This window comes from Hylobates moloch, unplaced genomic scaffold (genome assembly GCF_009828535.3).
Source record: "Hylobates moloch isolate HMO894 unplaced genomic scaffold, HMol_V3 SCAFFOLD_15, whole genome shotgun sequence".
In the NCBI taxonomy this organism is placed as follows: Eukaryota; Metazoa; Chordata; class Mammalia; order Primates; family Hylobatidae; genus Hylobates; species Hylobates moloch.
This window is the reverse complement of record NW_026652290.1, coordinates 77,522,149-77,536,126: the sequence shown is the minus strand read 5'-3', so window position 1 is coordinate 77,536,126 and position 13,978 is coordinate 77,522,149. Positions and strand designations below refer to the sequence as shown.

Here is a 13,978-nt window from a genome sequence, read left to right as displayed (position 1 = left end):
AGATTCTCACTAGAACTGAATGAGTGTACTAATTTTACTGTAGCTAGTTTTTCTTAAAAAAAAAAAAAAAAAAAGCTGTAGAATAATCTCAAGGTTGCTTAAATATTTCTATCTTTTATTCTTATAGCATTTCCTGTGGATTAGTTCACTACTTATTTTCTTATCTGTGAGTTGTAAGTGCTTACACATGCCCACTTGATGACCTTGATGTTTTCTTATACGTGGAAGCAAGTGCTTTTTATAAAAGAAAATGTTAACCTTTATCTTTTTACATTTTGTGAAGCTTTTTTTTTTAATGTTTCATCTCTTAAAAATTAGGTTTATTCAAAATTTTAAATTTTAATATTATATTGAATTTATTTTGGTTGGTTTAAGTTGAGAAAGCTATTTTATGTATATTCTCTTTTTTGCTAGCTTTCTGTAATTTGATTTTAATTCCTTATTCCTTGCATAGTTTGCTTCTGGTATGTTAAAGTGTGCGCTCTCTAAGTGGATAGTAATTAGGAACAATTTATCTCGACTTCATTTATTGAATGTTTTAAATCAAGAGAACGGACTCACTCTGTTTTATTAAGCTTCTATATATAATAGTGAACAATTAGAATAATAGTTTTAATTTAGTTTTTCTTTTTCATATTTACCTTTTTTTTTTTTTTTTTTTTTTTTTTTGTGTCGCCCAGGCTGGAGTGCAGTGGTGCGATCTCTGCTCACAGCAAGCTCCGCCTCCTGGGTTCGCACCATTCTCCTGCCTCAGCCTCCCGAGTAGCTGGGACTACAAGCACCCGCCACCACTCCCAGCTAATTTTTTTTTTTTTTTTTTTTTTGTATTTTTAGTAGAGACAGGGTTTCATTATATTAGACAGGATGGTCTCGATCTCCTGACCTTGTGATCTGCCTATTACAGGCTGAACCACTGTGCCTGGCCTCTCTTCTCCTCCCCTCCCCCTCCCTCCCCTCCCTTCCTCCCTTCCCTCCTCCCTCCTCTCCCTCCCTCCCTCTCCTCCCCTCCTCCTTCCTCCTCTCCCTCCTTTTCTCCTCCTCTCCTCTCCTTTCTTTTTTTTTCTTTTCTTTTCTTTTCCTTTCTTTCTGTCTTTCTTTGACGAGTCTTGGTCTGTCACCTAGGCTGGAGTGCAGTTGCACAGTCTTGGCTCACTGCAACCTCCGCCTCCCGTGTTCAAGTGATTCTCCTGCCTCAGCCTGCCAAAAAGCTGGGAATACAGGTGTGCATTGCTACGCCCGGCTAATTTTGTATTTTTAGTAGAGATGGGGTTTCACCATGTTGGCCAAGCTGGTCTCAAACTCCTGACCTCAAGAGATCCACCTGCCTCGGCCTCCCAAAGTGCTGAGATTATAAGCATGAGCCACAATGCCAGTCCAATTCTTGTAGTTTTTTAATCAGCTGAATTTAACGTTCAAATTCTTCTTTTAAATCTTTCAATAGGCATTTATCTTTATAAAGGTCCTGTATAATCAAGACTTTGTTTCTGAATATTTTATGTATGTTTTTGCTATTGTAAATGAGATCTATTTTTCATTGTGGTTTCTTGCTGTTACTACTGGTAAGAATTTAGTGAAACAAAGTACTTAAGAGTATGTCTTTATATTGTGAGATTTTGATGAACTTTTAAGAAATAAAATTCTTTAGTTTCTTAGAGCTTTTTGAGATTTCTAAGGTAGATCCTTGGTTTGGGCAACATAACTATTACAAGTTTTGCACATTGAACGTTATTTAGTAATTTTTAGGGAGAACATTTTAAATGTTTAGGAAAAATATAAATAAAATGTAGAATACTATTAGGGACATATACATCATCAGCACTGTATCTGTTTCATATGAATCATTTTTGTACATATAGAACTCTAAAGTCCTAATGAACAGAATTTTACATCTCTATAAATAGAAACTCCTTAATAGTTGTGACTGAATAACTTACGGATAGCAAATTATTTAACTGAAAACAGTAAAATTTAAGTGGGAGGAAATATTTACTTTATAATTTCTGTCTTTACCCATTATTTATAGGATTTTGTCACTTTGTTCTGTTTGCAGGTGGAAAACCATGAATTCCTTGTAAAACCTTCATTTGATCCTAATCTCAGTGAATTAAGAGAAATAATGAATGACTTGGAAAAGAAGATGCAGTCAACATTAATAAGTGCAGCCAGAGATCTTGGTAAGAATGGGTCATTGGAGATTGGAATAATTCTTTTGTCTATACAGTGTCTGTCTACATTGATGCCAGAATTATTTTATAAGTTCCCTGTCCCCAAAATGATGACTCCACATTCCTGTCAAACAGAAATCGCCCAACAGGCCCTTGTATGATGTCATTTAAACAAGCCCTATTTTAAATGTCACCTCCACTGGTAACAGGATACTCCTAGGAGGATCACCAAGCCCGATTCTCCTAGGAGTAGTGCATTGATTTGGCTTTGGGGTTTCCAAGCACTTCATTAATGTCAATTTTTGGAAAAAGTCTGTCTTCCATTCCAGCTTATTAATTCCCTGTGGGTTCACATGGTTTTTTTCCTGGATTTTCATCAAACATGTATAAGGTGCTCAGTACAAAGAAGTTTAGAAATCCAGAACAAAACAGTGTATTTAAGCAGCAGTAAACTTCCAGATAATCTGATGCCCATACCTACACATATAAAAAATTTGCAAATAGTTCTGTAGAGAGTCCAAACATGGATTAGATCCCTAATTAAGAACCTTTGCATTAAAGTCCACCTTCCTCATTTCATAGCTAAAGATATTGAGGCTCAGAGAGTTTATGTGTCTAGAGTTAAAGTTATTTTGTGTTTCCTTAATAATTTTTGACTTACTAGAAAGTTAACGTACCTACAGATTTCTGTGTTTCACTATATGTTAACTTGCTTGGCTGGAAGTTTTTCTGCTGATAATTGGTTTTATGAAGGAAGAATCCTGTTAAGAATGCATCGTTGGACTGGGCGTGGTGGCTCACGCCTGTAGTAATCCTAGCAGTTTGAGAGACTGAGGTGGGCAGATTGCTTGAGTCCGGGAGTTCGAGACTAACCTGGGCAACATGATGAAACCCTGTCTCTACAAAAAATACAAAAATTAGCCAGACATGGTGGCATGCACCTGTGGTCCCAGCTACTCAGGAGGCTGAGGTGAGAGGATCACTTGAGCCAGGGAGATCGAGGCTACAGTGAGCCATAATTGCACTACTGCACTCCAGCCTGGGTGACAGGGTGAGATCCTGTCTCAAAATAAGAAAAGAGAATGCATCATTGGCCAGGCACAGTGGCTGACGCCTATAATCCCAATACTTTAGGAGGGTCACTTCAGCCCAGGAGTTCAAGACTAGCCTGCGCAACATAGACCACATTTCTACCAAAAATTTAAAGGAAAAAAACTTGGTGGGTGTGGTGATGCACACCTGTGGTCCCAGCTACTCGGGAGGCTGAGGTGGGAGGATTGCTTTAGCTTAGGAGGTTGAGGCTGCAGTGAGCCATGATAGCACCACTGCATTCCATCCAGCCTGAGGGACGGAGTGAGAGCGACACCTTGTCTTTAAAAAAAAAAAAAAAAGGAATGCATCATAGTGTACATTAAATTATTGCCTATGTTTTGATCTATTTTATTGGGTGCTAATGAGAAAATTAATGGCAAAAACTTGTTTTTTACAGTATAAATTAAGTTTAATTTCATTTTAGAATTAAGTAAATTTGTTTTATTAAAAAGTATGTTGAAAGCAACATAAATAGCACTCTAATTGAGATAGAAACTGTAACTGTAGTATAAGAAGCATTAGGCTGGGAATTGGGAAACACGAGTTCTAGTTTCAGCTTGGAAACTTTTTCTGAAGCTCTTTACAAATTACTTAATTTCTCTGGTTTTCACCACATTCTTCTATAGCATTAACATTTTGGATTCATTGCTTTAATTCTTACACCTACGTGTCATCAGAAATGCCATTACGCTTTGAGGATTTGAGACTCATTTTAAATAAAGTTGTGATCCTCATGGCATCCTAGGTTTGCATATGTTAAATAAACAGTATTCTATAAATACCATTGTCTTTCATGTTTAGTGATGTTGCTGTTGTTAACACCGCAGTGAAATGCATATATAAGCAAACTACGTTACATACTCATGAACATGGTCCTTTGTTTTGAAACTTTGATCACTGATTGTTTGCAGTCTTTCATTGTGGAACTACCCTTTCCCTTTGAATGTTTTGAGAGGTTCCTTTGTTCAGATCAGTCCGATTTTATTTCTGGATGGGTCTCTACTTTCCCTTTTCTCACTGGTCAAGCGAGGTCTGTCTTTTGTTTGCTACTACTAACATTTGATGCCCACGCTTCAGCAAGTACATTTGTAGATTCTCTCTCTCTCTCTCTCTCAGTTTGTGGTCTAGAGATCATATTGGTTAATGAAATTATGAAGAGGGAACGTATTTATAAAAACTCAGAAATTCTTGATGCAGAAGGTCTAGCTGATGGTGAACCCAAAATATCCGAGACAGGTCTCAACCAATTTAGAAAGTTTATTTTGCCAAGGTGAAGGATGCATCCATGACATAGTCTTATGAGGTTCTGATGACATGTGTGCAAGGTGGTTAGGGTACAGCTTGCTTTTAAACATTTTAGGGAGACATGAGACATCAGTCAACATGTGTAAGATGTACATTGATTCTATCTGGAAAGGCAGGACAACTCGAAGCAAGGGGCTTTCAGGTAATAAGTAGATAAGAGACAAAAGGTTGCATTCTTTTGAGTCCTTGATCAGCCTTTCACTGAATAAACAACAGTCTGGCTCAGTGAATCTGCTTTTTTACATAAACAATAGGTCAGAGGAAGTAATCAGAAATGCATTTGTGTCAGGTGAGCAGAGGGATGACTTTCTGTCCCTCACCTGTGAAGATAAGCTATCAGTTTACATTGCTAGGGTGAAATTCAACAGAATTGTTTGAGAGTCAACATCTGGAGGCCCACAAGGAATTTCCTTGTGGGCAAACTGTGAGGGAAGTATGTAGTTTTTAAATCTTTGTCGCTATCTTATTTAGAAATAAGATGGGAGGCAGGTTTATCTGACATAGTTACCAGCTTGACTTTTCCCTCAGCTTAGTGATTTTGGGGTTCCGAGATTTATTTTCCTTTCACATATCAATCAGGTCATTTGGTTTGTGAAGTTTCCTATGCTTAACAGAAAATATGTGCACTAGTTTTCCTAGAGTTTCATTGTCAGAATCTCAAGTTTTTGTTTGGAAATTGTATTTGGTCACATTAATTATACTCTATATTAGTTCCAAAGAAATAACTTTGGTTAAGAAAAGAATTCTCATGCATAACTCCTCGAGGGTGGGGTTACAACTTAATCCATCCTCATGTGCTCACAGTAACTGGGGCAAGTATGTTGCCCAGTGCTGGTGCTCTGCAGCCATGGATGGGTTTACCCAGAAAGCAGTTTTCAAGTCAGAAACTAACATTCATAAGGGAGTTGAGGATTTTATAGATATCCATAATTCATATAGTTTTCAAGTAGTATTTGAATCTTTTCTGGTTAGATAATAATTGTGAGTATGTTGTCATATAATAATATGTTTTTCACTATTTAAATAATTTTAGAGTTACATTGAAAAATGGCTGTAGGTATTTATGGAATACTTTTTCTTTTCTTCTTATCAAGGCTTGGACCCTGGCAAACAGATTAAACTGGATTCCAGTGCACAGTTTGGATATTACTTTCGTGTAACCTGTAAGGAAGAAAAAGTCCTTCGTAACAATAAAAACTTTAGTACTGTAGATATCCAGAAGAATGGTGTTAAATTTACCAACAGGTTTGCAAGTCGTTATTATATTTTTAACCCTTTATTAATTCCCTAAATGCTCTAACGTGATGTGAATGTTCTATGATAAGGAAGTTTTACTAATGTAGTCATCTGGTAAGAGTCAAGCTTTCTTCCAAATAGCAGTCAGCTGTCCCAACACCATTTGTTAAATAATCCATCTGTTCCCCATTGACTGAAGTGGTACTTTGGGTCTATTTTAAAGACTCTACTTTTACCCTGTCTCACCATTCTTTTGTCTATGCAAAATATATTTTATCGCTTATTCTGTGTTACCATATCTATTAGAGCTAGTTCCCCCTCGTATCTCTGCTTTAGTTATTTTCACATGTTTCTTATATATATATATATTTTGTTTTGTTTTGTTTTTCCCCCTGAGTCAGAGTCTTGCTGTGTCACCCAGGCTGGAGTGCAGTGGCGTGCAGTCTTGACTCACTGCAGCCTCCACCTCCCGGATTCAAGCGATTCTCATGCTTCAGCTTCCTGAGTAGCTGGGATTAATAGGCATGCATTACCATGCCTGGTTCATTTTTTGTATTTTTAGTAGAGATGGGTTTTCACCATGTTGACAGGCTGGTCTCGAACTGCTGGCCTCAAGTGATCCATCTGCCTCAGCTTCCCAAAGTGCTGAGATTACAGATGTGAGCCACCGTGCCTGACCCACATGTTTATTTTTTCTAAGAAAACTTTACTATCATTTATCAAGTTAAAAAAATTATTCTGGTATTTCAATTGGGTGTTTAAATTAGTTTAGGGAAATATGAGGCCATTCACTAGATTATAGCTGTTTTTTTTTTCAATCATGTTTCATGTTGAAACAAAAAAGTTTTTTCCTGCCAGTTTTCTGGCTAATTTCAGGAAGTCCCTGAAACAAATTATTGATAAGTAAAAAAAATTATTTAAAAAATTTTTAATTATATTTAAAATCTTCTGTGACTTATGGTGGGGGGAGGCTGATTTTCTCCGAACACTGCTGATAATTACTTCTCTCTCGTTTCTTTCTCCTTTACATCACCTCTTTTTGTTCTTAATTTCATTCCCTCCTTGATTCCAGTGAATATTTTTTTCTTATTTTATTCTCATCTTCCTTGAGTATTTTTTATTTCAACCTCTTTTTTTTGGAGAAGGGTTTGGCTTTGTCGCTCAGGCTGGAGTGCAGTGGCACAATTTTGGCCCACTGCAACCTCCACCTCCTAGGCTCAAGCCATCCTCCCACCTCAGCCACCCAAGTAGCTGGGACTACAGATGTGCCCCACTACTTTGTATTTTTAATAGACACAGGATTTCCCCATGTTGCTCAGGCTGGTCTCGAACTCCTGGGCTCAAGGAATCCACCTGCCTTGCCCTCCCAAAGTGCTGGGATTACAGGATTACAGATGCTGTGCCCAGCACAACCTCCAATTTTAATTTTCTCTTCAAATTGCTCAATAAGATTTAGTTTCAAAACATTTTCCTGGCCAGGCATGGTGGCTTATGCCTCTAATTCCAACACTTTAGGAGGCCGAGGTGGGTGGATCACTTGAGGTCAAGAGTTCAAGACCAGCCTGGCCAGCGTGGTGAAACCCCATCTCTATTAAAAACTACAAAAATTAGCCAGGTATGGTGGTGCATGTCTGTAATCTTAGCTACTGTGGAGGCCGAGGCATGAGAATCACTTGAGCCCGGGAAGCAGAGGTTGCAGTGAGTTGAGATCACACCACTGAACTCCAGCCTGGGCAACAGAGTCAGACTACATCTCAAACAAAACAAGCCAGGCGCGGTGGCTCACGCCTGTAATCCCAGCACTTAGGGAGGCTGAGGTGGGCGTATCACAAGGTCAGGAGATCGAGACCATCCTGGCTAACACGGTGAAACCCCGTCTCTACTAAAAAATATAAAAAATTAGCCGGGCATAGTGGCGGGTGCCTGTAGTCCCAGCTACTCGGGAGGCTGAAGCAGGCGTATGGCGTGAAGCCAGGAGGCAGAGGTTGCAGTGAGCCGAGATTGCACCACTGCACTCTAGCCTGGGTGACAGAACAAGACTCCGTCTCAAAAACAAAACAAAACAAAACAAATCCCATTTTTCTTATTTTGAAACTTTGGTATTGAAAGATATTTATGCTACGGTAATGAGGAATACTGTGTGTGTGTATATGTTTGGTTTTTTTTATTGTTTCTTCTTTCTTTTCTGTTCTTTTCTTTTCTTTTCTTTTCTTTTCTTTCTCTTTTTTTTTGAGACAGAGTTTTGCTCCCGTTGCCCAGGCTGGAGTGCAGTGGCGCTATCTCGGCTTACCACAACCTCCAACTCCCGGGTTCAAGCGATTATCCTGCCTCAGCCTCCCAAATAGCTGGGATTACAGGAATATGCCACCACACCTGACTAACTTTGTATTTTTAGTAGAGACGGGTTTTCTCCATGTTGGTCAGGCTGGTCTCGAACTCCCGACCTCAGGTGATCCACCTGCCTCGGCCTCCCAAAATGCTGGGATTACAGGCACCCTGCCTGTGTTTGTGTTTTAAAAGAGGTAATAGCTTCAGTCTTTCTTTTTTCTTTCTCTGAGATGGAGTTTTGGTCTTGTTGCCCAGGCTGGAATGCAATGGCATGTTCTCAGCTCACCTCAACCTCCATCTCCTGGGTTCAAGCGATTCTCCTGCCTCAGCCTCCTGAGTAGCTGGGCATACAGGCATGCGCCACCATGCCCGGCTAATTTTTGTATTTTTAGTAGAGACAGGGTTTCTCCATGTTGGTCAGGCTGGTCTCGAACTCCTGACCTCAGGTGATCCACCAACCTCAGGTGATCCACCCACCTCAGCCTCCCAAAGTTCTGGGATTACAGGCGTGAGCCACCACGCCCAGCCGGTTTCAATCTTAAATAAGGATTCCATTTAAATATTTTGTAAAAGGACACAGATCACAGTTTTACTCAGGGGAATATAATTGTTATAGCAGGAATTGTGCCGTTGTGCTATTCCAAACAGCATAAAAGAACATTAATAAATTGAATTCTAACTACATTTGTCCCTAAGGAGTGGTTCATTTTCCACTTGTATTTCCATTTTAATTATCATTGTTTGGATGTTTCATAGGATACTTTGGATATGTTTCATGTAGTACACATTGCTTCTAGTACACATTTTAATATTTTTAATAAAACTGTTATCTTGATTTGCAGCAAATTGACTTCATTAAATGAAGAGTATACCAAAAATAAAACAGAATATGAAGAAGCCCAGGATGCCATTGTTAAAGAAATTGTCAATATTTCTTCAGGTGAACTTAATAGAACTAATAATATTCTGAATGTCTCCTGGCTTTTGGTAATAGAAAAAAAATTATGATATTTGAAGTGTGTTTTGTTGTTTTTGAAAGCCATTACATTCTGACTATTTAATACATTAGGTTTCCTATATAAAATAAGGCATGGTATGTTACGGTAGGACACATAACTGGAAATGACTCTCGTGCATAGTAACAAAAAATGGCGGAAAAGCACAACACTTAAACTATAGTTGTAACAAGGAAAGGAAACACTAGGGCCTACAACATACTAATGTCTTGGGTCATCTATGGGCTCATGAGGCTGTAGGTTATGGAAGTAAATACCACTGAAAAGCAAATATTAATTACACATGAGGCAAGCCTTTTTGAGTTCTGTATATCATTTTGTAGATTTTGGGTTCATTCTAGTGGCACCATTTGAGATCATTTTCATGTAATTAAAGGAACACAGCAACCTGGCACTGTGCTATTGCCCTTAGAATGGAATGAATATATGTTTAGCACAAGGTAGGTGGTGATGCGTTAAGTTGGAAGGCTTTGCCGATCATGGTGTGTATGTTGATTGTAACCTTTATTGTGCCTTTAAAAAATATACTCAAGAACTACCTTAACCGAGTAATTAAAGTTAAGATTACCAGTCATGGGACAAATGATGTGTACTTCCTGGTGTGATATAGAAGGAGGGACACAGTATCACCTATATAGTATTCTTGACCAGAATATTTAACCTGATTTTAAACAAGAAGTAAAAATTCAAATAAATTTAGATTGTGGTGCATTCAAGGCCTGAACTGTAATAAATGTCCATGTCACGACAGCAAAAAAGAAATCAACAGGTCTTAAAGAGACAGGGGAACCAAATGCAGTAGACAGTAGTTGATTAGATCCCAATTTAGAGGTTGGAGTTGGGGGGAATAGCTGTAGAGGACACTACTGGGGTGAATTGAGAAAGTTTAATATGAGACAATATGGTGTTAGTGTCAGATTTCTTGTGTGAAATGGTCGTGTTATGATTAGGAGAATGTCCTTGTTCTCAGGATATGTATGCTAAATTATTTAAGGATAAATATTTTTTAAAAGGTTATGGACATGAGTAATTCTGTAAATTGTGTTGCTATTATGAATTGTCATAGTAAATCAACAGGAAACAAAACTCAAAAGGTTTTATTTTAATACACTTTATGTATTGAAATGAATGGAATTGATTTGTAAAGATTACATTTTTGCTTGTTGGTATCAGATAACTGTGACATAATAATCTTTTGCTGAATTATGTTTCTTAGGCTAGATTGCATTTTAAAGAACCTGTAAATACCATTTATTTGAACTGTGGATCTTCCTTAAAAAATAATATTTATTAAGCACCTAGCAGGGTAAAGTTTTTAGATTTTAACATTTAAATTGAAGGTTTTATATTAGAAGTCAACCTGAATTTAAATGAAACATCTTCTTGGTCTGATGTTACATATTATGAGCTATTTTAATTTAAAAATGTAATGGCAGCGAGACATGGTGGTTCACACCTGTAATACCAGCACTTTGGGAGGCTGAGCTAGGAGGATTGCTTGAGCCCAGGAGTTTGAGACCAGCCTAAGCAACATAGGGGGACCCCAACTCTACAAAAAAATCCAAAAAAAATTAGCCGGCTGTGGTGGTACATGCCTGTAGTCCCAGCTACTCAGGAGGCTGAGGCAGGAGAATCACTTGAACCCAGGAGGTCGAGGCTTTGGTGAGCCATAATTATGCTACTGTACTTCAGCCTGGGCGACAGAGCAAGACTCCCATCTCAAAAAGTGTAATGGATCACTTTAATAATTTTCTATCATACAATTAAGTCATAAAAGGTCATGCTATTAAGAGCCAGTTATGTGACATGCCAAATATAGACTCTTGATTAAGATGCTTTGGTTTGCTTTTGGTTTTTATTTATTTATTTATTTATTTTTCAGATGGGGTCTTACCATGTTGCCCAGGCTTTAGTGCAGTGGTGCGATCACGACTCACTGCAGCCTCAATCTCCTAGGTTCAAGCGATTCTCCCCACTAAGCCTCCCAGGTCCCAAGCTATCTTGGGACTACAGGCATGTGCCACCACACCTGGTTAATTTTTTTAAATTATCTTTTGTGAAGATGAAGTCTCGCTATGTTGCCCAGGCCAGACTCAAGCAATCTTCCTGCCTTGGCCTCCCAAAGTATTGGGATTACAGGCGTGAGCCACCCTGCCCAGCCTAGCTTTCTTTTTTTACTATAAACTTATTCTTGTCAGTATGCTAGCAATTTTACAAGTTTTAAAGTAGTTATAGCAAGTACTTCACTCATGTTTAATTCTTAAGGGCTTCTATTGCTTTATAATAGGGTAGTGTGAATTCTTTCTTTTTCTTTAGAAAGATGTATTAGGTAAAAGTAATAAATTTCAAAAGTGTACTGAGGCCAGGTGCAGTGGCTCACACCTATAATCCCAGCACTTTGGGAGGCCGAGGTGGGTGGATCACCTGAGGTCAGGAGTTCGAGACTGGCCTAACCAACATGGTGAAACCCTGTCTTTACTAAAATTACAAAAATTAGCTGGGTGTGGTGGCAGGTGCCTGTAATCCCAGCTACTCGGGAGGCTGAGGCAGGAGAATCGCTTGAACCCAGGAGGCGGAGGTTGCAATAAGCCAAGATCACACCATTGCACTCCAGCCTGGGTGACAGAGCAAGACTCTGTCTCCAAAAAAAAAATATATATATATACTGAAACAGAGGAAGATAATTATGTCTGCTTGGCCATTGTTAAGTTGATTTTTATTTTCAAAACATTTGATCACTGTTGTGGGGAACCAGGGAATAAAAAATAAGTAAATTTCCAGTCCCTAGATTAAACTAATAATTTTTGGTTTTCCTAGAATTAAATGCTTTTATCTTGAATGTTCTGTGAAGCTTTTGACATGATTGATAGCTGTATGATAGTCTGAATGACATGTGGGTCATGTACCAGCCCCTCCAACCTGTTAACATTTAGAATCTATTCAGAAAAATTTAAAGCATTGTTAATTTCCTTCATGTTTTTTGTCTGGCATGTGTCAGAGATTTTTTTAATGTACCTATTAATAGCTTCTAGTGTTAATACTCTAGAACAGTAGAATCTTGAAAATGTTTTAAGTGACAATTAGAGACTTAAATTTATGCTGACATTCTCTGCATGTGATACTGATGAGGAAAGAAAGCCAAACTAACTGTCTTACGGTCAGTTTGTACAACATACCAGGCCTTGATGGTCACATTTCAACTTGCTACCTTTTTGCTTACATGTTTCTTATGATGATTTTGAGGTGTCATTCTGGTTTCTCAGATACTTAAAATATAGGAAAAGGTGTGTCTTAAAATTGAGAGAATGTCTGGGATATCGCTGCACCCTCTCTCTCTTAACTTAATATTATCAAAGTGTCTCCCTGTTGGTTTTCTTTTTTAAAGCTCTACCACATTTCTTTGTAAACAGCTGTGCAGTTTTATATTTTGCTGATAAGGGTAGGTACTCTATTTTTGTTTTTTTGTGTGTGTTTTTGTTTGTTTGTTTTTGAGGCAGAATTGCCCAGGCTGGAGTGCTGTGGCGCAATCTCAGCTTACTGCAACTTCCACCTTCTGGGTTCATGCAATTCTGGTGCCTCAGCCTCCCAAGTATCTGGGTTTACAGACGTGCACCACCATACCTGGCTAATTTTTGTATTTTTGGTAGAGATGGGGTTTCGCCGTGTTAGCCAGGCTGGTCTTGAATTCCTGGCCTCATGTGATCCCCCAGCCTCATGCGATCTGCCCGCCTCAGCCTCCCTAAGTGCTGGGATTATAGGCGTGAGCCGCTCAACCCAGCCAGTACTCTGTTTTTGATAGCTCTTCACGATGGGAAAGGATGTAGCAACACATTTTAACCCTATGTTGAGTTTTAGGTGGGTTCCTTTCAAATTTTGTTAAGGCTAACTTTTGTTAATTTTTTTAAAAAAGTATAAATTAGGAAATGGGTTTTGAATTCCCAAATGGGGGGATTAAATGTATTTTTACAGCTTATATCTGTTTATTATTCAGTATTCCTGTGTACATTTTCTGTTTTTATTTTTATACAGGCTATGTAGAACCAATGCAGACACTCAATGATGTGTTAGCTCAGCTAGATGCTGTTGTCAGCTTTGCTCATGTGTCAAATGGAGCACCTGTTCCATATGTACGACCAGCCATTTTGGAGAAAGGACAAGGAAGAATTATGTTAAAAGCATCCAGGCATGCTTGTGTTGAAGTTCAAGATGAAATCGCATTTATTCCTAATGACGTATACTTTGAAAAAGATAAACAGATGTTCCACATCATTACTGGTAAAAAAACCTGGTTTTTGGGCTTTGTGGGGGTAACATGTTTTTTTTGTTTTTTTTTATCTTAAAGTAGAAATATATTTAAAATTGATGGAGAAAATTCCCAGTTCTATATTAGAAAGGGAACATATTATTCTTACCAGTTAGTAATCTATTCATATTTGGATTAGAGGGAAGATTTAGAAGGTGAGATAAAAGTTTATGAGAGAATAATGTATTCATGTGAAACTTGTTCCGTGGGTTCAGAGCATTTAGAAACAAACATCCCTTCACACTCAAAGCTGACCTTTGAGCCAGGCCTCCAGTAGTGAGGTCTTTGAAGGTCAGGCCAAATTGGCTGTGGGAGGACCTCAGGTTAGGGTAGGAATTATTTTAAGACGTGGCACTCTATTCATGTGAAACTCGAAAAAACTAGCCTTGCGTATAGGCTCATGTATCATGTCTCAGCTGAGAAGTTTGCGAGATCTTAACTAGATTCTAGAAAACAAAAAAGAAAGTAGTTTTGGGGCAAATATATTTGGGAAACAGTTTATTGTATTTTCTTTCCCCAAATGGATTTTCAAG

General features: G+C 38.3%; 1 protein-coding gene across 5 annotated transcripts in view; it reads left to right on the top strand.

Moving 5' to 3' along the window:
- MSH2 (mutS homolog 2) overlaps positions 1 to 13,978 on the top strand; it is a 305,392-nt gene that overhangs the window by 48,567 nt on the left and 242,847 nt on the right. For all 5 annotated transcript variants that reach the window (XM_058428244.1, XM_058428245.1, XM_032176557.2 and 2 more), the window contains 4 exons: positions 2,051 to 2,174; positions 5,657 to 5,807; positions 8,969 to 9,066; positions 13,172 to 13,417. In XM_058428244.1, the coding sequence (XP_058284227.1) occupies positions 2,051 to 2,174; positions 5,657 to 5,807; positions 8,969 to 9,066; positions 13,172 to 13,417 (619 nt within the window). The remainder of the gene's footprint in view (positions 1 to 2,050; positions 2,175 to 5,656; positions 5,808 to 8,968; positions 9,067 to 13,171; positions 13,418 to 13,978) is intronic.